At 37.8% G+C, this 25,598-nt stretch overlaps 1 protein-coding gene across 1 annotated transcript in view; it reads right to left on the bottom strand.

Annotated features, from left to right (window-relative positions):
* Positions 1-25,598, bottom strand: part of CLEC16A (C-type lectin domain containing 16A) — a 73,308-nt gene that overhangs the window by 43,089 nt on the left and 4,621 nt on the right. Inside the window, exons 2-11 of the mRNA XM_031050312.2 lie at positions 23,125-23,253; positions 21,952-22,085; positions 21,053-21,201; positions 20,456-20,561; positions 18,469-18,592; positions 17,372-17,546; positions 15,662-15,715; positions 13,036-13,149; positions 4,030-4,258; positions 2,523-2,652 (exon numbers count right to left, since the gene is read on the bottom strand). Coding sequence (XP_030906172.2) covers positions 2,523-2,652; positions 4,030-4,258; positions 13,036-13,149; positions 15,662-15,715; positions 17,372-17,546; positions 18,469-18,592; positions 20,456-20,561; positions 21,053-21,201; positions 21,952-22,085; positions 23,125-23,253 — 1,344 coding nt within the window. The remainder of the gene's footprint in view (positions 1-2,522; positions 2,653-4,029; positions 4,259-13,035; positions 13,150-15,661; positions 15,716-17,371; positions 17,547-18,468; positions 18,593-20,455; positions 20,562-21,052; positions 21,202-21,951; positions 22,086-23,124; positions 23,254-25,598) is intronic.

The following is a 25,598-nucleotide window of genomic DNA, read 5'->3' as shown; positions in this document are numbered from 1 at the left end:
AGTCTTCCTAAGCATTAAAGAAGCCCTATAAGCCTCATGACATCCTGAAAAGGGGTGCTTTACACACAGAAGAGGGAGTCCAGCTTCCAGACTAATAAAATACAGAAATGGGACAGCACTGGGTCTCTTGTCAGACCAACAACAAATAGTAATTACCCTAAAAAATAACATATGATGTTGTCATGGGTAATATTTAATTCTATAGACTCAATGTTTTAGGAGGTCAAAGGTGAAAGAAACATCAGTAGCTGTTCCATTAACACTAATATTACATGGTATTAAATGCCATCTATAATCTCTAGTGCATTTTTCCTTGTTTTCACGCACATACTACTTAGATTTGTGAAATTACAGAATTTTAAGAAAATATGATTACAGCAGAGACCAAAATAATTTACACTCCAGCTACTTCTTCATAGCATCTATCTGCATTATCAAAGTCTCAGCTGCAGTAATCTGAGGCCAGAACAACTGCTAGAATCCCACTGACCAACAGGTCCTCATATAGCCTCAATACAAGAGAGACCCAGAAAAACTTTGTCTGTAAGAAGGTAGCAACAGAAGGTGCAATGTAGCATGAAGATTTTGCATTCTCGAAAAAACTTTACTATGTAACATATCATAAAAGGAAGTTAATTTAAAACAAGCCTTTAGGCTTAAGTTTTCAGTAGTGAGGCACATCAAAATAAATTACACCAAAAATACCTGAACTCTCTTTTACGTTCTTCACAGTAGTAAAAAGGCTAAGGGAGACTGAAAATCTTTTACAGCTACAGCTTTTTAAACTGCAAATACCACTGCTTTCTGTTTATTTTCAACAACTATTGGACAATTTTTAACACCATTTTTAATATTAATTAAATATTAATAATGGCCATATGGCAAGTATTTTCCATTGTATTTCTTAACTCTGTAAGCATTTTCTTCCTTTATTAGCCTTTTACTAGTGACTTGATAGGAGAAACAGGTTAAATGTCATACAAGTATTCTTCAAACTATTCCTGTAGACTGTCCACAATTAAAAACTGCAACATTTTAGGAATCACTATCATCATAATCATTAATGATTATTACAGTTATGAAAGTTTCGCCCACTTCAAGCATGACATAAAAGATCATTGTATTTTCCATTACTACATGGCTCACCTTACTCACAAGACTCAGCAACTCCAACCAGTGTTAAGAAAGAAGCTACTTGAGCAAATGTTTTGAGAAATGTAGCTAACTGCTTCAAATATTACAACTGGCATACAGAATAACACAAAATTTTAAGCTGTACCACCTTATCCACCAAACATTGTCCGAAAATGTTTGTACAAAACTAAAACCAGAAATGCCCTACACAAGATCTATCCTTATTTTAGAACTATCTTTAGCTCTGCACATTCTTTGATGCTGTTTATATCTAGGAAAGATGAAGGATGCTGACAGATCATACCTGCAGATCAAAAGAATCCTGAAATGTAGGTATTTGCCAAATGCACTGGCATCTCATGCATAAGTATTTTGCAATTTTCACCACCAGAGCACCTTAGTTGTTTTAGTATTCAGTGAAGTCATTGCCAATTTCTTTCTAAAAGCCATTTGGCACATATTTTAGTCAAAATATCAATAATCTAGAAAAACGTATTTTAAAGCCAGTTCAAGTCAAGGTTCAATTTCACTTTTACAGTGAAATTGTTATCTTTATTAATGAATGTAATCTAAGCTACGTCAAAGCTATAATGGAGACAGAATGAAATTCTGGGAATACTAGGCAGCATTTCCCAAGTTTAAAAATAAATTTCAAATCCTATTAAACATATGCATTTCATCAAGGGACACATTTGCAATTACTTTTGGGTTAGAGATGGCACATTCAGTTTCTTTAGCATTCTAATAGTAAAGAGTGCAAAATTCATATTGAGAGTGCCTATGGGCATTAAATATATCCAAGTTCAAATTTTGAAGTCAGAGCAACTTCTGCTCCCCAAAACACTTAAAAGCTGTGTTTCCAAAAGTCTTCAATAACTCTAAGATAATGCTGATGGACCTTGGAAACTGTTCATAGGTTAGTAGGGTTTATCCACAACTACTATTTCTAAAATTCTGCCAAATTCAGCCCTGATCAGAAGAATTTATTTTTTTTTTTCCTCCCTGCAGGAATATACAAAATTGGCAGACATGACCATATATGTAATTAAGAAAACTTCTTAATTTAGAGTTTTAGAAAATTCTGGAATTAAAATATTTATATTCTGGTATTATTGTGTTAATATTCTGTAATTTAATTTTACTATCTTAAGGCATCACAACTACCATAAAGGAAGGCACAAAGGAACAGGACTATTTCCAAAACTGATAGGTAGAGGTCTTATCCCATTTTTCTCATTCTACAAGTGCCTCAGTTATTTGTGATCCACAAAAACCCCTGCAATTTTAATTGGAAGAAGATTTGAAACTTCCTTTAAGAGAAGTGAGAGAATTAACAGGAGGGCAAGTAAAGACAAAATCCAGCAAAATATACTGCAATATCTTTATACCTATTCCAGTTTGTTATCTCGCTCCCAGAGGCAGCTGCGCTCTTTTCTTCATCTGTTGTATTCTGTTCTGTTACAGTAGAGATGGGCAATTGTGACAGTTTACACCTCTCCATGATTACCATCTCTATTTCTAAAAACCAAACCAAAAAATGTTATATTTTTAACAAATAGCTGTGCTTTTGTACTTTCCATTTTGCATTAAAAGTGACTGATGCAATTATATCTTAGAGACGAAACCAGAACCTTGGAAAGGTCAATGAATGCATAGATATAAGTGAAATTTCTTCTCATTAAAATAGTTTGTTTACATTTCTTTTAAGGAATTTAACTGCTATACAAAAATTATGCACATACATAATATATGTAAGGGCAATATATAGATTTTGGCATATAAACAAGAAACAGCAATCCCCCTTCCCTCCAAACCACAGGAAGAAAATACACAGAGATTATTCCTGGGAAAAAAGAAAAATCTATGTGAAAATGCTGGTGAGACTGGGGCATGAGTGGTCATCAAGTTTCATACAGGGTGAAAACAGGTCTCTACAATTACAGCAAACAGGTTATTTAGACCCAAGTGCTTCATTCCTATTGGCTTTAAGTAAAAATATTAGGAACAAGTCTAGCTTTTGCTTAAGAATTTGGATAAAGATAACCACTAAAGGCTCCTGTTCAAAGAGTAGATCATGTCATATTTTCTTCAAATCATGGTGGGCAACAAACCATCAGTTATTTGACACCATTTAATGAAATGCCTTCTCAGACTGTTTACTTAAATAAAAATGCAACCATGTTTGAAGAGGTCTGTCAAAGCATAAAAGTCTTGTTCTGAATTACTTGCATGAAATTCTGCCATATTTTTCTCAATTTATGTCTGAAGTAAAGACTAGTTTCTAGCATACACTCTTCTAACAGTTACTAACTAGTAAAATAGAACAGGTACAATATGCTGCAAGATCACTCATCCTATAAAACCAATTCTTCTAAAGGTTAGCATTACATAAAAAATCCTGAAAACATTCAATTAAGAATTAAAAAGTATGGGGTTTTTTTTCAGTTCTGAACTACTTAATACCACCTTCTATACTATACTGTCAGTTTTAACACACATAAAATACTCCTGACCACCTTTACCATGTAAGTGAAGTGACTACACCATTTGCCTTACCACAGAAGGAAAAGTTAGAAAGTTGAAATCTACTTAAAAAGTGCCCCATAACCATGTACACCCAGGTGCAAAGCATTCACTTATGATAAGGGCTGAAGACTATAGAAGACATGAAAACACTTTCATAATTTTTAATCAGATTAGAAGCACAGAATAATTCAGAATAATTTAACATGACTAAAAAAATTTATAGCCAAAGACTGAAACAGATTTAATAGGCCCACATTCACATAGTGCAACAAGAGAACAAGTGATGCAACAGATCACAGCTAACACTGTGATAAACACACTAAATAAAAGTATCCAAATTGTGTAATTTTAATTAGCTGTTATACTCACCTTCTTTTTCACTGCTTGTTCGGATGCTCTTTGAACTCGCTTCTGTACCTTTAGTTTTATCTAGGTCATCTTGGTTATCATCAGACCCTCTCTCCTCTTCATCTTCTTCACCAACATTTTTATAGTTGGGTCTTTTCTGCACTCTCTTCTTCCCCTTCTGTTTGTTAATTTCAAGAGACCTCTCAAGTGTTTCTGTTGGTTTTATGAAACATCTGATACTTGACTTTGCCTATAAATTTGAAAAGTTTACACTGAGTTATATCAACACATTTTTAATTCCAACTGATAAAGGAAACTTCAGTTCACATAAAAGAGGGGGTTTAGAATGAAAATTAGCAGACCATTAAAACTCTCCAATAAATTTTAAAATACAAAAAGGCAGACCTCAAGATGTATTAAATTTTCAGTAGAACAATCACCTCCAAAGTAATACATCCTAAAGATCTCTCATTAAAAAGTACGCCATTTTGAGACAAGATACAGAACTACCTATTTCATCAATAAAAGTTTATAATTTTTTCCCCCTCCTTTTAACTTCCTGAACAGGTGAGACAGCGAGTACACACAAATTCAAACAGTAAGCAATCACCAACTGATTTTACTGATTATTAATTTACAGAGCAAGAAAATTCATTTCAATAACAAATTTCTCCCAGAGTAACTTATTTCCAAGAGTCTGCGCTATCTGTGCCATCCTAACAACAAAGACTTCGCAAAACATTTAGAAAAATCCCTCCCTTTACTGAATAAGGAACACCTATATGTAAGAAGTAAGACATTAGGAAGAGATCTGGGAGGCTCGGTGGAAGATTCAAACAAGCCATCATTGGCCATTCTCAGTCAGAAGCTGAGGTGAGTAGCTTGAGACAGTAGCCTGCAACACCGGAGCGAGGGGAGCTTCACCTCAGAGTGACATAAGCCACCAAGGAGGGAGCCTCAAATCCTCGACAGGACTTGCCCAGGAGCCAGCAGCTCAGCTCCCACGAGGAGCTGACTCACCGGGGGCGGAGCCAGGAGGAGCGGCACCAGCTGTGAGTGGTTAAAAACCTACCCAGGGAGCACAGCAACCAGGAGCGCGGCAAACGGAGTGGGCAAGCAGAGCGGGTCGAGGCAGTTCACACGGGCAGGCGAGCGGGATGGTGAGCACTCGCCGTATGACCAGGGCCCAGTCTGGGAGCTCTGCCGTGGCTACTGTGGTGGTGGCCAGTGTAGGCACCCAGACAGAGCCGGTAAGTGGGGAGGCTGCAGCACAGAGCTCGGAGTGTAGAGAGTGCCTGCACTGGTCTTGTGAGGGAAAGGTGCACAATGGGCAGGGCTGCGCTTGCTCCCTGATGGAGGTCCTCCTGCAGCAGGTGGCTGAGCTACGGGATGCTGTCAGTAAGCTGCAAGATGTCATGGGAGCTGAGAGGAAGCAGGACTGCTTGCTCCAGGCCCAAACAGCACAGGGGCCTCAAGCTTCCCCTCTAACTCATGGAGGAAAGAAGGAGGCTGTTAACCCAGGAAGCTGGGAATTAGTAACCGAAAAAAAAAAAACAACAAAAAGAGGAAGAGAGCAATTAAAAGCAAGGGGCTTCCTCCTAAATCTGTTGTCCCAACCCAGAATGGCTTTGCTGTCCTGCAGGGGGCTGATGAGGAAATGCACTTGCATCAGAAACAGCCAGCTGGTGCACTGGTAGAGAAGATCTCTACTGGTGCTGCCAGGAAAAAGTGGCGGGCTGTAGTAGTAGGGGACTCTGCCTTGAAAGGGACAGAAGCGCTCATCTGTCGGCCTGACCCGGTCGCAAGGGAGGTGTGTTGCCTACCTGGGGCACGGATCAGGGATGTTGCAGAGAGGCTGCCTGCTCTAGTAAGTCCCACAGGACTATTACCTGCTTCTAGTGATACATGTGGGTGCTAGGGATATAGATAGTAGTAGCCTGAGGAGTATAAAGAAGGACTACAGAGCCCTGGGAGAGGTGGTTAGAGGCTCTGGAGCTCAGATAGTCTTTTCGACAATTCTCCAAGACACAGGGGAGGACCTTCCAAAGGCAAGGAGGATTGGACAGGTTAATAAATGGTTGAAAGGGTGGTGTCATAGTCAAGGGTTTGGGTGTCATGGACATGGGGCCCACATTTGTAGGCCAGGCCTACAGGGGTCTGGTGGAACTGCTCTGATAAAGAAAGGGAAGAGTGGCTTTGCTGGGAGGCTTGCCAGACTTGTCAAGGATGCTTTAAACTAGTTGTGTTGGGGGAGGGGAGCATCATTCCATCCCAACACACCCACTCAGTTGCCAGCACCTATAATAAATACTCTGAGCAATGCAGTAATGTAGCCACTGAGCCAGTTTCATCTGGAGCTCAGCTCAGATGCCTCTATACAAATGCCCGTAGCATGGGGAACAAACAAGGAATTAGAGATGTGGGTACACCCACGGAGCTATGATACAATAGGCATCACAGACACATGGTGGGATGGCTCCTTTGACTGGAGTGTTGGAATGGAAGGTTATAGGCTCTTTAGAAAAGACAGGCCTGGTAGGAGGGGAGGGGGAGCTGCCCTTTATGTTAGAGATAGGCTGGAGAGTATGGAACTCTGTCTGGGGACAGGTGATCAGTTAACAGAAAGTTTGTGGGTCAGGGTTAAGGGAAAATTGATGATGGGACACATTACTGTGGGGATATATTACAGACCGCCTGATCAAGAGGAGCCTGTGGATGAACTCTACAGACAAATAAGAAAAGCCTCACACTCGCAGGCCCTTGTTCTCAAGGGGGACTTCAACCACCCTCACATCTGTTGGGGCGATGGTAGGGCCCGGCACAAGCAATCCAGGAGGTTTCTCGATTGTGTGGAAGACAACTTCCTTCTGCAAGCAATAGAGGAGCCGACGAGGAGAGGTGCCCTGCTTGACCTCGTGCTCACCAACAGGGAAGGGCTGGTTAGAAATGTGACTCTCCAGGGAAGTCTTGGATGCAGTGATCATGAGATGGTCAAATTCGAGCTCCTCAAGACAGTGAGAAGAGCAGGCAGCAAGCTCACTGCCCTGGACTTCAAGAGAGCAGACTTTGGCCTCTTCAGGAACCTGCTTAGCAAGGTTCCATGGGATATAGCCCTAGAGGGCACGGGAGCCCAAGACTCTTGGTTAACATTCAAGGATCACCTGCTACAAGCTCAGGAGTGTTGCATCCCGACTAGAAGGAAGTGCAGCAGGAGTGCCAGGAGACCTCCTTGGATGGATAAGGAACTGCTGAGAAAAATTCACAGGAAAAAAGAGGCTTATAAAAGGTGGAAGCAAGGACAGGTGGCCTGGGATGAATACAGGGATGTTGTCCGGGTAGTTAGGGACCAAGTTAGGAAAGCTAAGGCCCAATTGGAGCTAAACTTGGCAAGGGATGTTAAAGATAACAGGAAGCGATTTTATAGGTATGTAGCGGCTAAAAAACAGACTAGGGACAACGTGGGCCCCCTCCAGAATCTGTCAGGAGAACTGGCTACCCTGGATTTGGAGAAGGCTGAGGTTCTGAATGGCTTCTTTGCCTCGGTCTTCACTGGCAAAGGCTCTGACCGCACCACCCAAGTGTTGGAAGGTGGATGAAGGGACTGTGAAAACCTAGACCTTGGGCCCACTGTAGGAGAGGATCTGGTTCGAGACCATCTTAAGAACCTGAATGTACACAAGTCCATGGGACCTGATGAAATCCATCCGTGGGTACTGAAGGAGCTGGCGAATGAAGTTGCAAAGCCACTGGCCATCATATTTGAAGAATCATGGCAGACAGGTGAAGTTCCTGATGACAGGAAAAAGGGAAATAGAACCCCCATTTTCAAGAAGGGGAAAATGGATGACCGAAGGAATTATAGACCAGTCAGTCTCACCTCTGTGCCTGGCAAAACCTGGGAGCAGATTCTCTTGGAAGGCATGCTAGGGTACATGAAAAACAACAAGGTGCTTGGTGACAGCCAGCATGGCTTTACTAGGGGAAAATCCTGCCTGACCAATTTGGTGGCCTTCTATGACGGGGCTACAAAAATGATGGACAGGGGTGGAGCAGTTGACGTCATCTACCTGGACTTGTGCAAGGCGTTTGACACTGTCCCACATGACATCCTTGTCTCTAAATTGGAGAGACATCAATTTGATAGATGGACCACTCAGTGGATAAAGAACTGGCTGGATGGTCGCACTCAAAGAGTTGTGGTCAACAGTTCTATGTCTGGCTGGAGACCAGTAACGAGTGGTGTCCCTCAGGGATCGGTGTTGGGACCGGTCTTGTTTAACATCTTTGTTGGTGGCATGGACAGTTGGATTGAGTGTGCCCTCAGCAAGTTTGCCGATGACACCAAGCTGTGTGGTTCTGTTGATACGCTGGAAGGAAGGAATGCCATCCAGAGAGAGACCTTGACACGCTTGTGAGGTGGGCTGATTCCAACCTCATGAAGCTTAACCATGCCAAGTGCAAGGTCCTACACCTGAGTGGGAGCAATCCTAGGCCCAGCTACAGGTTGGGCAAAAAGGAAATTCATGGTAGTCCTGCGGAGAAGGACTTGGGGGTGTTAGTCAATGAGAAAATGAACATGAGCCAACAGTGTGCACTCACAGCCCAGAAAGCCAACTGTACCCTGGGCTGCATCAAAAGAAGCGTGACCAGCAGCAAGTCAAAGAAGGTGATCCTGCCCCTCTACTCTGCTCTTGTGAGAACTCACTTGGGAGTATTGTGTACAGTTCTGGTGTCCTCAACATAAAAAGGACATGGAACTGTTAGAACCAGTCCAGAGGAGGCCACGAGGATGATCAGGGGACTGGAGCACCTCCCATATGAAGACAGACTGAGAAAGTTGGGGCTGTTCAGCCTGGAGAAGAGAAGGCTGTGTGGAGACCTCATAGCAGCCTTCCAGTATCTGAAGGGGGCCTACAAGGATGCTGGGGAGGGACTCTTCATTAGGGACTGTAGTGATAGGACAGGGGGTAACGGGTTGAAACTTCAACAGCATAGGTTTAGACTGGATATAAGAAAAAATTCTTTACTGTTAGGGTGGTGAGGTACTGGAATGGGTTGCTTAGGGAGGTTGTGAATGCTCCATCCCTGGCAGTGTTCAAGGTCAGGTTGGATGAAGCCTTGGGTGATATGGTTTAGTGTGAGGTGTCCCTGCCCATGGCAGGGGGATTGGAACTAGATGATCTTAAGGTCCTTTCCAACTCTAACTATTCTATGATGCTATGAATCTTCTGACTTTTTTTAATAGGTTTCATAGAAATCTCCTTGTGCTTGGCACTGAAAAAAAACCCAGACAGTAGGAGGTATCTTTCACAACACTAAAAAAAACCACAATGTGAAATTTACCACACTCATATCCCCAAGTAACCTCTCCAATGTATTTTTAGACTGATCAAACTGCAACACAGGAAGGTTTTAAACCACCAGAGTTACAACCAGATTACCTTTTATTGATGGTTTCTGGTCAGAAAAGTAATAAGAAAAGGGAAGAACTCATTAAGTCCTATTCTTTAGACAAAAAAGGAAAAGTACCATGCAAGTTGCATAATGCATTTTTCTCTTCTTGCGTTCACTTCTGAAAATTGTTTCCTAGAATCCTGTAGCTGCTTTCTTTATTAAGAATGCCCATACTTATCATCCTTGCATTTTGAAGATGCTGTTTGCCATAAGAGCAAAATAACTGAGACCAGTAGATAGCAATGTGCTTGTAAGCACTGAGCCATGGTCTAGTCCATCTCAAGACAGAATGGTGAGAAAAGTCAACATATGCTATCCTGCTAAACATAACAAGTCTATATATTTAAAACATTCTAAAATCAGACTTAAAAATAATTTACATAGTATATGCTTTATCTAAATTGATTATACAGTTTGAGATACTGCTATTTCATTCTTCTAAAATGTCTTTCAACCATGCTTTCAATCATGGTTTATCTTGTGCAATGTGTGCTGGTAAAGTAAGGCAGTAACTGTAACAGCTTTTACAGGAAGGAGAAAGTAGGTTAAACAAGAAACATGAAATAGGTGGAACAGGCCCACATCAGAATTATGCAGAGAGACAGATCTCACAGGAAGTAAGGTAAATGTTAGTGTGATGACTGCTAACAAGTTTAAGTATATTCTGTTGGCTACACATACTCAACTCTTATCCTGAGGCAAGAGACAGTATTTCTTCTGATGCCACCTAAATCCGGAAATATAGTGATAAAATATAGAAAGAAAACTGTATCCTCATTTGCTATACCTGAGGTGGAGAACCTGTTCAATGGAGGCTGGGCCATCACTACTGCCCTATGATGTTCAGCAGATCTCCACAGATTGGTTATTGCCAATTCATAAATTATCATGAATTAGACCTGCTGGTCATTTTTTTTCAACAAACTGATTTGCAGGAAGCAGTACCATTTATTCCTGGTAATTACTGCTGCTCTTTTACCTTAAATAACTCTGGACATGTTGCATTTATACACAGCAACTGCAACCCTTCTCACCTTTTAGTTTTGTTAGGTGTTCTCTACTCTTCAGCCTCCTAATATGAAGGCACATGACCCTGCTTCTGGTAATCTTGGTCCATGCTCTCTACAGCTCATTCCACTTTAATTCATTTTATTAGGAAGATTAATATAGACATGAGGTTCTACTTCAGGTTCTAGAAACTACATATTAGTTAGAAACTGACACACTTGAATTTAAATATATAAAGACATATCAGTTACAAGGGATAAGCAGTATTAGGTACAGAGCAGTGGTTTAGAGAGAACTGTGACTCACTGTAACACACAGAAATATCCCTGAAACAAGAAGCTTGGGAGAGTATCAGAATTATTACCATGGGAAATTGTAACAGAAAGGAAGTAATAAAAGATAAATTTGGGTTTGACTTAAAAACAAACACAAATCTAAACTCAGCCAAAAATAAAAAAAAACTAAATAAAATTTTACTCATCACATTTCTCTACTAACCCCAAAACAAGGAATGCTTAAGTAGCTTCTGAAATAGTTTCCATTATTCAGTGGAAGTTTGTAATTTCTTCACAACAGAATACACCACAGCAATAACTTTGCAATGATGTTAATGCACCCCTGAAATAGCCAACTGCTCAAAAAATCAACTTTCTGCTCTAAGAAGTCTTATCACAGAGCAACAAGAAACTGTCTCACCTTTACTTGTCCATGCCGCCCCATCTACAGCTGACTTTTAGCCTCTCTGCATTGAGTTGCGTACCAGTAGAAAACACCACACAACATGTGCAATACCTGCTCACACTCAAAGGAGGGCAGCTCACTTGATAGCTCCCCTCATTGGAAGCAGCACATGGAGCTATTATGATGAAGACTACTCCCTGCTTTCTGCACCAGTAGCCTTTCTGACAGTACAGGATGACCTTGAGATTTCACTGAAGAATATGGTTGAATTTACCAAAAACTATATTTCTCCCATGAAAGTTTTTTCCTCAACCACCAGAAGTGGCACCACACTGCTCTCCTTGCAACAAATGTCCACTTCTAGCAGTTTTGCTAAATGCCTGTCCTAGAAAGCCAGTATCCCTCTTACTTAGCACTGGTCAGGTATGACAGAAGTACTAGTTTACATGCCATTAGGACCTTTAAGAGCAGTAATATGATGCAATTTAAACAGTATTACAAACATAAAAGAACAGAGGAACAGAAGTTTATGGGAAAGCCCTAATATTCCCAACATTAGTGCAAGCACACAAACACATGCTACAGAAATTTTGCAACTCTGTTACAGTAGCTATGACAGAAAATCTCACTTCTGTGACATCTGGTGCCACACCCTCTTGCCACAAATTTCCTAGTACCAAACTGCTTCTGCACAAGCAGTAACATACAACATTAAGTAGGCAGCTAGCAGAAGGTCAGACATCTGCTAACACAGAAGATAGCTTTATCTTAAAGCATTCAGCCAGTTCTACCATTCCACTGCAGTTTACTTTAAAAAAGATTAGACTCTAAGTATCAAGGTCAACAGTACAAAAAGCTACTGGCCGAGATAAGTCCACACAGTTTCCACTGCACAGTTGGAAGAAACACAGAAAAGCTGACTTGTATTGTGGAAGACTTGAAGCATATCTCCCCCTTGAAACTCTCATAGCTATAGCTGGGAAAGAACATGCACAAGAACATAACAATGTATTATAAATTAAATATGCAGTAACTCTTTGCTGACCAGGCAGAAATCAGGGAACACATTCAATCTTCAGACAGAGCTATTATAGTCATAAGCCTCTTAATGAAAGTAAGGTTGTACCCCTTCTTATTTTCATCCCCCATTAGGCCTTCAACAAGTAACAAATTGTGAAACCCACCACAAAAGTGAAAAAAATCATATACACAAAACACTTAATAAAGACACTAGCAGCACCAGCATCTAGCAACACGTACACAGGATTAAAACTGAAGGTACAAGGGCAGTGACAAAATGATAGCACTCCCACCTATTTGTGGCTTGCCTATGTTCCCTTATGCACATGGATGCATGCCTTTGAAGATGATCAGTTTTACTGATAAACCAGTAGGACTACTCAGACAAAACCCTGAATTCCTTTTATATCCAAAGGATTTACCATAAGGCCATGTATTTTGTCTAAGTCTCTCATTTCTACAAGTTGTGTAAGGAAGTAATCTCACAGGAAAGTTGTGATGACTCATTTCTATAATACAGAAGATTGGATTACAGGAGTGTCCCATCAGAACAACAGAAGCTTTTGTGTAGTGCCTGAACCCTGCAGAAGCAACTAAGTATTCTTATAGGTGTTCTACACATGCGTATACCACTACTGGAAATACATATGCATGCACAAAAATATTGCACCTTTGACAAGAACAGAACACACCAACTTGCAGAGAGTATTTTTCTGCTATCATAACCAACAACAAAAGCTGAAATCTACTGCTGCTTTTCTTTCCTAAGCACAATCACCTTAGCTTACCAGTTTCCAGATGCCTGATTCTACTTCTCAAATGTTTTCTCTAAAACAAAAATATTCAAAATTAGTCAGGACCTACCGAGTTTTTCTGTACATCTTGTTCAACTTTAGAAGAAAACACAGAGAGGTCACCATTAAGTATAACCTCAGCCAATGAGTTCACCAAAGGGGCATAATGTATAATTAGAAAAACCTATTAAAAGAAGAGTGGAAAGAAATATCAGACATCTATTACAGAACAAATAGTTTCACAATTTCAGTCTCTGAACATACTTTGACCTGGTTAAACTGGTAACTTTACATATAAAGTACAATTGGTAACCCTGACAATTCATGAAATCTACTTCGACCTTTCTCCACATTTTAAGCTATCTAGTTTAAATAATTCTTCATACTCTTTGCTCCTATAGAAACTTAAAATTCTCTCTCCTCATCAGCTTCAAGATGAAATTTATGTGATATTCCAGTGAGCAACCCAAATTAAAACTGCTCCAGAAAATTGGGGGATTTTTGGCTGGTTATTTCTGGGGGTAGGGGTGGGGGTGGGGGAGAGATCACTTGCTTTTTTTTTAATTTTGTTTGTTTTGGAGATTTTTGGAGTTGGTTAATCTGGATGAGGTTTTTTTGTTTAGTTTGTTTTTTTTTTTTTTGAGAAACTACACAAACTGATTCTGGTACAGAGCATTCACTGACCTTCTTGTATGCCAACAACTGGAAGGACTCCAGTAAGTTCTCTGTTGTGCATACAATTACTTTGCAGTGATTCATGAGTAAAAGAAGCTGAACTGGATAGAAGCAGCTTTACTTGCTATGAATTAGCTGTTATTTCTTTCAATGACTTATGGTCTAGCTACAGAGCGGCTACATAACAGACGAATAAGGGTAATACTGCTTAGAATATTAAAGCACTTTTGCAGAGTTCTCTACACTAAGCACTCTATCCTGAGGCAAGGCTTACAAGGTTGGGCCAGCAAACAATTGGCTCCTGAACAGAACCAGCTCAGATCCAGCCGCAACAGCCTTATGTCAGCTTATAACCATTTTCTCCATAGGAGAATCAAAGCCTAAACAGTGCTTCTAGCTGAAAAATACCCAAGTAATTCCCAAATCCGTAAACCTTACAATTGTTTTGACAATATTTAGCTAAACGTGCCTTCCACAGGTTTTCTGGTTAAAGTCACAACCATTACAGGCCTTCAAAAGTGAAGTGCTTATTAGTATGCAGTGGTGACCAAGTAAAACTTGGAAAGTTGCAACACACTTTGAACAATCTCACAAACCACTCCAGCTTCTTTTGATTCAGAAAACATAGCTTAACTACACACAGGCATGTTTTGGTGTAAGTATGTTACATGTTCACTTTGTGAACAGTCTACAAAAGTCCACAGCAGAAGAAATTAATCTGCTAGTATGACTCTTTCAAGCACTTGTCTCCAATATGAGTAATGCCTGAAGTGCATGCCTGGTCTCAATAACAGGAGCTAAGAAGGTTTTTCAGACACTCAGCGTACACTTTTTCAGGTCCCCCTCCAAAGACAGACTCCAGGTTAAAAAGTAGTAGAAAAAGATGTATTTCTGCCAGTTACAGAAAAAGTAATTTGCTACATCACATCCCATTCGGACACAATTTTTTTTTCCTCCAGTTCTTTATTGTTAGGAAAGCAGTTCCATTTAAAAGAATAAAGAACATGGATATAAATCATGAAGTGATACCTAGGCAACACTTCCACTGAAATCAGAGGTTAAAAGAGGTCAACATACAAAGCCCTGTGATGCGGATCTCTTTAGACATAAGAAGTTGCTCCTCCCGATGTTTTATCTGTAGTAAATAACTACCACATCATCAAAATTTTTTAAGTTTAAACTAAGAAGCATCAAATTGTATTATCCTGAAAAATCATATTTTTCAGAAAAGTTCTTAAAGAAGATGAAATTATGGGCCAGACCATAAGAAAATGACTCACATAGAATCATAAGTTCAAAGGAAAAAAGATGAGTAAATTCTATGAATACAAGGCAAAACTATTTTCAGAGAAAGTAATTTAAGAAAATTAGCCTACTACCCATGCACTGAAAACTACAGGGAGAAAAGATTCTTTTTCTCTATTTACAATAACAAAAAAATCTCACTGTGAAACTCAATAGGAAAAAAGGAGGTGGCACTAGTAACTGAAAGAAATTGCAAGTACTTAAATATAGATTTAAGGTATAGGCATAATGCTATTCAAATAGTGAGAAAGCTTGAGGCTTAAGTGGTGGTGGTTTGGGGGGTGGGGGGGTGGTTGGCTGGGGGAGAAAAAAAACAACTAACCAATCAAAAAAAACCATGAGATCACTGCTCCTCCTATTTCTATTCAAACCTGGAATATTCCATTACTTAGGCAGATTCAAAGCACAATGCAGCATCTGGCTAAACTTTACCTAAAATATTACCAAGTTTTGTCCTAGTGTGTTGCACGGCTCTGTTACACACCATGTGTCAGGTGGTGTACACAAACTGACTGCTCTAAAGGCCACCCTGTGCTATGGGATCCTCAGAAGAAGGATATTAGCTCAAGTAAGAAACTGCTTGGTCTGTCCATAAAAAAAACAAATTAGATCTTCACTTGCCAAATCTTTAATAGATTTGCCCAAAATAATTTATAAATCATAACACTACTGTAAAAGTATGTTCAGCAATAGGACAAAATACTTAAAATACTTACTTGTGAAAGAAGATAGAGAGAAACTTGGAGGCTTATTTTTGGACGTTCTCCGCCCTATGGAAAAAAATGATGAAAAATGTTGATTTATTTACACAAAGTCAAAGCATCTACAGTTTAATATTTTATTTAAAACAAAACTTTTAATGAGGTGCTGTTCCATACATTCTGCTATTAAATGTTCAGAAACTAACATGCTTTTTACCATTCACTTCTTGTAAACTATTTCAACTGAAGACCTTCCAAATAAGCATGTCCCTTAATCTACATGCTTAAAAAAAATTGCTATTGATTACCATCTCTCATAATCACTTTGGTAACTTAAATTTCACATGTAAGTATCTGAGAAACATGCAGGGTTTCACAATGCTACTATTCCTTCAAAAAGTACTTCTCAGTTAACCTTCATTAAAAATTTGCTTTAAAAATTACTTATTCAGAAACAATAAAATATTTCCTACATGTTAAAAAAACATTTTCTTGATAGACACTTCTCTAAATCAAATAAACCACATTGGACAAAAATATCTGAAGTATAATTTGGGCACAACGCTGCTAAATTTATATATCAGTAGTAATGAAAACATTTTTGAAAATTAATTAGTGATACCTTGAAAAGCCATCACCAAATAAATTCATCAGTTATTGCAGGAGGTAAGAACAACCCCATTTTACAATGTAAGTGCCTGAAAACAGGATCACAAGCAGATTTCTGTACATGTGTGAATGGAAAAAGTTGAAAGAGCTGAAATGAAAGTAAAAGCCAGGAAAGTCTGCTTCATCCTATTTCAATGGCAAGACAAGAAGCTTATTGTTATTCAATCTTCAGTGCACAAGGAACACACTGAATTCATTAACTTGCAAGAAACCTGACCTCTGGCTAATGCAAGAATCCTGAAGTTCCCAAAGCACTGTCTATCTTAAAAACAAGCATCACTAGACAAGTTAAAATATATATATTTTTTTTCTTAAAAGACAAATGAACATAGGAACCTGTATATGTTTTAAAAGAACAGTTTCTATTTAATTAAAAATTGGCTTTCAACTATGCTTTACAAAAACAAAAACAAACAAACAAAAAAAAACCCAAAAAACCACCTTTTTCTAAGAGCAAATAGTGATAGGACAAGGGGCTTTAAACTAAAAGAGGGTAGATGTAAATTGGATATATTTCTTCCCTGTGAGTGTGGCAAGGTACCAGCACAGGTTGCCCAGAGAAGCTGTGGCTGCCCCATGCCTAGCACTGTTCAAGTCCAGGTTGGACAGGGCTTGGAGCAACCTGGTCTAATGGAAGGTGTCCCTACCTGTGGCAGGGAGTTGCAGTTCAAAGAGCTTTAAGGCCCCTTTCAACCCAAACCAGTCTGTGATTCTATGAAAAATAAAATCAAGTGTATCGCATTCAAATACAGCTTATCTGCAAACAGAATAATCAAGTAACAAAACTAAAATTTGTAGTTTCTACCTGGAGTGGATTTTACACCATGGAAAACTTGCAGGGATACTGGGAAAATCTATTATAACTTGCTTATTTTATCTATTCTGCCATTAAAATTCAGTCTCAGGGTATTTCCTACACTAATCCTATTTAAGCTGTTTCATGTAAAGCATACATAGATATCAACAACATTAACAACACTACAGCATGCACCTGCTGAAGAAATTGTTATGCATACTGGAAGTAATACCTTTAATTGTTTTCAGGTATTAACTTACCTTGTCTTGATTGACTAGTGAATACACATATAAGGGAAGAAAGAGCCGATTAAGTAGGTGGTCTGTCAGCACATCATTTAAAAATTCACAGTTAATGATAAGGATATCATTAAGGTAATGTAAATGATCAAGATGTTCTGCTACCAGGTCACTGAGTTTGCCCCTATTTCTGTGCCTGAAAAAAAGAGCAGAAAGAAAGTCTGAGATAAAATCAATTGTCAAAGTGTTAAAAACCTTGTGAAGAGAATTAATGTGCATCCCTTCCACATAGCACCTCTTGAAGATTAACTGTCTAAAGAGGTTTTTACTAAAGTCAGCTAATGCAGCTAGCACATCAGGCTTAGATGTGGTTTAGGATGCACGTATCAAGTTCTTCCCCAAGTTTTCAGAAGCAGTGGTTGTTTTAAAACTTCACTTTTGACTGCCAGGGTCTTTTCACAAGCCATTCATAAAAAAAAAAAAAAAAAAAGGTAAGATTTGTTTCCAAAAGAAGAAATCTATGTTGTATTTAGCGTTCACTTCTTCACTTTAAGAAAGCAAGAATCAGAGAGACCTATGCTAAGGTGGGGTGGGAAGGCAAACCAAGAATAACCTAAACCAACAAAATATTTCTGTAGATGATAGTGGAGTATTACACATGCATTTCAGGTCTGACAGTTCACGTATTTCATAAGAGTTCATCTTTTCAATTTGAATTTTTTTCCTAGAAACTTCAGAAAGCTGTTCTACTGTGATGCTACACACAAAAAAGGAAGATTAGAAAGATACAGCTAATAAAATTGGAAAAATAAAACCCACCCTTTTGTGTCTTCTCGGTATCTACTAAATTTAGCAGAATTGAAACAAAGATGAAGGAAAAGCATGCTGCCGAACACTAATTTACTATCTGTATATTATCATGGAAAGGACACAAAGCACTAATCACTATCAATTCAAAGAATCACTAAAAAACTTTGCAGGAATGAAAAGCTTTAACTGTCTACAGTGGAACATATTCAGAAACTAACTTGATCCGATCACTACAGACAAAGTAAAGAGAGTATCAAGACCAGGGAAAAAGCATTTCCATTCAATACCCAGCATTTGTAAAACCTTACTCTTCATCAGTCTGCACGCAGTTATCCAATTCTATCACATGGCTTCCAATAAACCAAACGAGGTTGGAGAAATAAGGGACAGCAGTTTTATCTCTAATGTAATGCAGCATAGGTTGGTTGTCCACTGAAGAGAAATTGTTAAAAAGAAAAAAATCAGTTGCCAACTTTTTGTAATTAATTTTTAACAAATACAACAGAGTATCTTCTCAATTTGATTACATGCTAGCTTTTCATATGTGCATATACCTGACATGATCTTATGCATGAAATGGACAGCTACAAAAGCATCGTATCAATTCTTAATTAGCTTGAATGAGCCTAATACTGATATATTTACAAATGTCTGAAGAGAAACAAATCTAATGGAATTGAGAAAGGGTTTTTTTAGCACATTCTGTATTAATAAGAAGAGTAAAAAAGGATAAGAATAAAGCAGTAATGCTGAAAGTCAAGCTAGTTAGACTTACATGACACTGCATTAAGGAACACAGGAATCATCAGTGAAGGAAGGGCAGAAGAAACAGACAACAGTTAACAAGATTAGGAACTGGGATAGTGACATCCTCCAAAAGGGTTTAAAAAGCTAAAGCACAAAGCATCTAAACTAAAAGATACAGGGTAGGTGTTAGATCAGAATATATGCTAATGGTAGGCAGAAAACTATGAACCCTGAACATCTGAGCTGCGTTTTTTCAACTCTAACCTTTATATTGCTATAACATCCCATAAAAATTCTAGACAAGTGCATTTTGGGCTTTTTTTACCATAAAGATATTTAGATACATAAATACGTGACTAATAGGATATAAACCCCACACTCTGCTCTTTTTGTGAGCTCATACTTGGGTTTACAGCTCCTTGAAGTAGAAACATGTACAAAGTGCCCATTTCACAACATACAAAAGAAAGACATTTCTGTCCCTTTCAGTCAACACTATGAAGAACCTCTACGCCACAAAGGCTACCCAGTTATTTGCACAGCAAATTGTTCACTGTTTAAAAAAACAGATCTTATATTCTTCTATGAAGACTTATCAAATCACTATTTCTCTTGATAGAAAGTTGTGTAAATTTAAAATGCAATTTAATTTAAAATTGATTAAAGACTAAAAAACCCTGCATGAACATATTCCATAATACATTCTATCTTACAGCATGCTGATTTCAGAGGTAAAAGTTCTAAATATACACCAATTTCTCTACAGAGATCACTATATTTTTAGCCTATTACAGATTTTATACACTCCACCTAAAATATTAGGGGGAAAGTGACTTTTGGACATTGTCTAGTTCAAACCCATTCTCCAAGTAGCAATAACTTTGAAGTTCAACCAGGTTGCTAAGGGTCTTGTTACATTTTTAAGATCTCAGACAGTACAGATTACTCAGTGTCTCCACAAAACCTAGTGAAGTTTGGATTGTTTTTCCTGATGCCCTATTGGAATGGTCAATGCAGAAATTTGTGACAGCAGCCTCCTGGCCTTGACTGGGGCCCTCTGGGAATGGTTTAGCTCTTCTTTGGACTGCAGCACCTATGAGCTCTATAATCATATTCTAATGCACTTAAAATCCAAAAGGAAGTGATGTAGCCAGCAAGGTTACTATTTCACACATTATAAAGCTCAAGTTCATAAGTCAAAAGTAGTTGATAGGCTTAAAGCACTTTGGGTTTGGGCTTGGTTTTTTGTTTGTTTGTTAAATACAGCCACATTTTGATCTTTGTTGGAAGGGAAGCTGAAGTTCCTTGTGCATGCTTTTTTTTCAAATCAGTTTCATCTCTAAGGAAACAATACTATTTACAAGTACATACTGTAGGTTTGGGGTTCTGCTTCATAAAAAACAAAATATGCATTTGAAGCATGTCAACATGCCAAGCTTTTCAATCTCATAAAAGACAGAAAACCTTTAAATGTAAATAACTGAAAACTAAACTACCACAAAATAAGCATTTTGTATACATGCCTTTTTTAATATGTAAAAAGCATACCTTTGTAGACATTTAAAGTTATAGTCCTAACAGCAATCCTGACCATACTTTCCGGGTGATTAAAAAATTTAATAGCTTCAGTGTACAAGGCAAAGTCGTTTGTGTGCTGTAACAAAAGGAAAGTATTTATGCATTAACCAAACATCTGCTGGGATTCTGCATGAAAGCTGTCATCCCTGTACTGCTCTGATACTTTTCTTTCTACTTAAGTATTTTAAATGATTTTACAATGCACAGCTGCATTTGTAGCTCTGCATTAAAAATAAACTACTTTAAGCGTCCAAGTTAACCCTGCACATATTCAGTGCTATAATGCCATCTTCTGGCAAAATGTGGAATGGAGTGAGGAAAAATTCATTGCCACCTTGACCTTTGACTACTCAGGCTTTTTTAGACCTTATAGTTGTATAAGGACAAAGACCTTCTTTATCATGTTTTTGCAGAGATCCCCACAAATAAATTCTCAACCACTTATATTAACATTATAAAAATAAATGTAGGACATGGCAAAAGAAGAGACTAACTAGAATGCGTACCAAACTGCTATTTCTAATTAAAGTCCTCTCATCATTATACTACAACTCTTTTTTCACTTACCTCATTATAAAAGAAATGTACAGTATGATTGTTGAGTTTCAGGGAAAGAGTTTTCAAAAACGATATGTAATATGCCATGATCTCCTCATCAGAAAAGTCAAATTTGTGGACAATAATAGAATTTACATAGTTATTAGAGAGTAGGTAGTCTGAAAAATAAAAGACATTACACAGGTTAACAGAAAGAGAAAATTATGCTAACTAGCTGTATCTAAAGTACCTGCTAGCAACAAACTACCTGATGACTGAAGATCCACATTTTTAGCCAAACAACTGAAGTGATGGCTTCAAGCAGTAATGTAAAGAAACCATTCCCTACAAAGATCTTTGTTGCTAAGGATAAGAAAACTAAGAATACACTTGACTTTCCTCAATTTATGCAGTCTTTGCAACTAATAACACATAAAATAACTCTCTTTTTCTGCCAAAATCATAACTTCTAAAGGCTTATGACTTTGTTTCCAGGACAGCTGTAAAATACTTAATTCTCTGCACTCTTTACATATTTCTAAAACCCTGAAGTAAAGGTAGGAGACTGAATGCCAGCCCTAATGACCTCAGAACAGTCCCAGTACAAATGATAAAACAGAGTTCCACCACATCATCTGCAGTAGCAAGGCGAATAATTCAGAACACAATGACCTTGCTGACTTAACCCCCTGAAATGTGATAAATGTTTCAGTAATACTGAACAACTACTTCTGTACAACTGAAAGTTTATATTAAAAGGTATTTTGGAATCAAATTACACTGTATTTTCAGTGTTCAATTACAAAGATTTTCAAGAGTACATAAGGTTCTTCTGTGAAGGTGTACTAGGACTAAATTTCATTAAGTGAAAGGGAATTCAATCACATCTTGATCATTTAATCCTGAACAGTTTATAAGTATGCCCTTACACAGTGATGTTTCATGACTGATGTTCTCAAAAAGGATGTTCAGAGTCTGCAGAAGCTGTACACACACATAACGACCAGACTTCTGACGCAAGATATTCAAGAAGAAAACAAACATATTCTTCTCCAAGAAAAAGCTGAAATAAAATAGAGGTGTCATCAAGTTACTTATTGTCTTTAACAAGAATATAACTTTACAAAGATCAAGGATGATTCTAGGCAAGTTTAACAGCATGTTTTACATTTATAAAGGATTATTTTGCAAAGTTTTATCTGTACAATTAAAGAGTATCTTCCAATAACCTTAAACACTAACAAGGTCACTTCAACACTCAAATTATGCAGAAAAGGAATGTCAAGAAATCAGGGACTTCTTTATTTTTAGTATATGCAATTTATCAGGCAGCTTCCCCACCTAGCAATCATCATTCTGAAGGGGGGAGCTTCTAAATGAAGATTACATTTTGTTCGCTTGCCCCTTTTAAGCTAATACACTTTTTGCCTTCACGCAGAGAATACAGTAAGGAATGTGATGGAGTTACAGTTCAGGCATGAATAATCAGAGTTAAGTTAGTTTTCTAAACCCAATCATGTCGAAACCAACCACTCCTTAAATAAGTAATTAAAACCACAAACACTTTACTTAATCACAAATTGCCTTGACCAACGAGCAAGCATCTTCAAGCAAACAGCCAAGCAATGGGTATTAATAAAGTCAGCTTTGCAACTGTGAATGTTTGAAGTTTTTCTACCATGTTATTGTATGAGAATTAAAGTAAAATCTGAACAAAAACTCTAAATAGCTAGAATATCTATTTATAGTATCTTATATATATTGAACGACCTGAAGTCATATGATATTAATAGATGTACTGAGAAAATCTGGGCCCTAAAACAGGCCTGATTTTGTGTTTATATTGGAGATTTCAGAGCCAAAGAAAAGCAGCACATGAAAGGGGCTCTGGACTTTGAGAGCTTTTTTATTAAAAGTAGTAAATTCTCTGTTTCTTTGTATGACAAGAATATGATCCTGCCTACCTGTCCATTACAGGACATAGCTTTGTACCTACATTCATGAAATAGTCTTTGGAGAGTTAGCCTTTTGAACTAGATCTCTATGCAACTTTCATCACTTTTCAAAAACAAACCAGAGTCAAAATTCTTTGCAATACTTACTCAAATACTGAGCTGTCATTCTGATCTCCCCATATAAGGATCTCAGTTATAGAACGAATAGTCTCTACCAGCAGGTTGCGGTTGTGATCCGTTACTGTTGTGTTTTTAGTCAAAACATGATACATGTACCTAAAAGAAAAAATAGTCACAAGTATCAATGTAGCTATCCTGTCAAATGCACCACATTTATCTTCAGTCACTGTAATTTAATAATAGACACACACATACTGTATGCTTCATGATTGTACAACTTAAAAATCCAAAAATTCCTTTTACTATTGATGCAGAGAGAAAAGTAATTGTTAAACAGAGTATGTGCCAAATGAAACAAATCCATAACTTAGCCAGTGTGAAAAGTGCAATTGTGTAAAGAGACACATGCAGATCTCACTAGGAAAGTTAGATCCCTACTCTTGTCTGCAGATACACTTTACAGATTGACTCATGTCAATTTTATGGTCAATAATCAGGACTGTCAAAGGCTATTCACCTTGGCAGTTTAATCACATCTTTGGCCCTTCAAGCATGGAGCTACTGATGGGAAAGGTGGTAAACTCCAGCTTTATCATCTCAAAGTTTAAGGCTGCCCAGTAAAGTTTACAAAAGCGTATGCCTATGTCTGATTTACACAGTGGACAGGAACCCAAATAAAATTGGAATGGCTTGTAAGTCTCAATTTCACTCAGTGAAGCACATTTATTTTTTTCCTTCAAAATAAAATGTTACAAAGATTATTTCTTTTTGTCCTAAAAACAAGAGGGGATGCTAATAAAAGCACAAGAATCACCACTGCCATTCTCCCTCTGTTTGGTGCTTTTTTTTTTTATTTACAGAGTAATAAACAAAAAGGACAGACGAAAGAAAGGTGCACAGTTATGAAAGTCATTATTAAAAATAATTTCATATTGAGAAACTGCATAAAATTAGAACTGCAAGAGTTTACCTTACTAAACACAGATCATACATTGCTATACTGCAATCTGTGCAAAATAAAATCTGTGGATAATCCTGAGTGTTCAGGACTATCTGGACAATAAACTCAGAAGTGCTTGGGAAGGAAGAGAGATTTTTCCATACTATCAACCTTTCCATGAAAAGTGGAGCTAATAAAACTCCCAGGATCTATTTCTAGGAAGACAGCCTGAGTGTCCTGACTCTGGGGCAGCCTATTATTATTGTTTTGGATTCCATGAAAGTTCATTCTATGATTCAGGCTGAAATTCTAGGAGTCTTATTAGTAAGATGCAGGAGTTTAGAAATTCAAGAAGCCAGACCCAAAGACCTCAAGCAGCCATTATGTAAAAGATAAAAACATCAATCTTGCCAAGGATTGTAGGGTTCCAGGAAACTGCATTTCTGACACAAAATGCTGGGCTATTTCATTTAAGGCTAAGTTTTAGAAATTCAGGCCAAACCCAGACTTGAAATCACATTTCAAAAAAACAGTATTCCTATCAATCTTACGTACATCAGGAAACTGAACCACTGCACAGAGCAAACATGCAGTTGGAGACTAAAATGCCATTTAACTGAAGCCATGTATCAGGCTGTTACAACTACTTATCAGACTCACAAAGATAAAACAAGGTATTACCCAGTTTCAGAACCTTTTTCATGCTTGAATTAATTTATTTTTTAATCATATTTTCAGTTTAGTTTAAATTTGCAAAATTTGGTTTGGGGAATCTTTAACAATTGAGCTGCCACTCAGTTGTCCAAAGCTTCACAGGACTGGTTGCAAGACACAGGCCATCTTCCTGAGCAATGCAGGAAGCAGAGGCTATTTCAGAGAAGTTTATGTTGCTGTTATAATAATATAATTTATATATAATTTATATATATTATATATATAATTTATATAATTTTATATAATATAATATATATTATGGTATATAAAATTCTATATATAATATAGAATTTATATAATTTATATAATTATTCCTATAATATATATAATTTATATATAATATATGCTTGCTAATGTTGCTACTGCTGAATCATCAAATACCAGTTTTACTTCATAAGGATACTAAAAGGTAAACCTCAGAACCTCACCTTAATAAACTTGATATACCACATTCTCCATTCCCTTCCCTCCAGAATCAGCAGTGTGATAAAGCCTACATCATATTAAAGTTGACCTACCACACAGCAGAGGAAAGAGGAAGAAAAATGTAAGAGATTGCAGGAGAGGGAAAAATACTGCCTTTTCATATTTTCTGTTTCCAGTAAAGTTTTCTCTGCCTCTTCATGCTGTTTTTTTCCCCTCATAAATCAATACTCATTTTCCAAATCCAGAACAGAAACTGGTAAGCTTGAAACCATTCTAGGAAAAGTTGATTTGTAGCTATATCCTACAGTCATAACAGTCTGATCACATGCTGTACTGTAACAGAAGTCATAAAATAGCAAGTCAAAGAGCACCTGCAAATCTCCTTTAACTAATCTGAGGATCATAATTCAAGATTCCTTCT

Source organism: Melopsittacus undulatus, chromosome 8, assembly GCF_012275295.1.
Source record: "Melopsittacus undulatus isolate bMelUnd1 chromosome 8, bMelUnd1.mat.Z, whole genome shotgun sequence".
In the NCBI taxonomy this organism is placed as follows: domain Eukaryota; kingdom Metazoa; phylum Chordata; class Aves; order Psittaciformes; family Psittaculidae; genus Melopsittacus; species Melopsittacus undulatus.
This window is presented reverse-complemented; position numbering and strand designations above follow the sequence as displayed.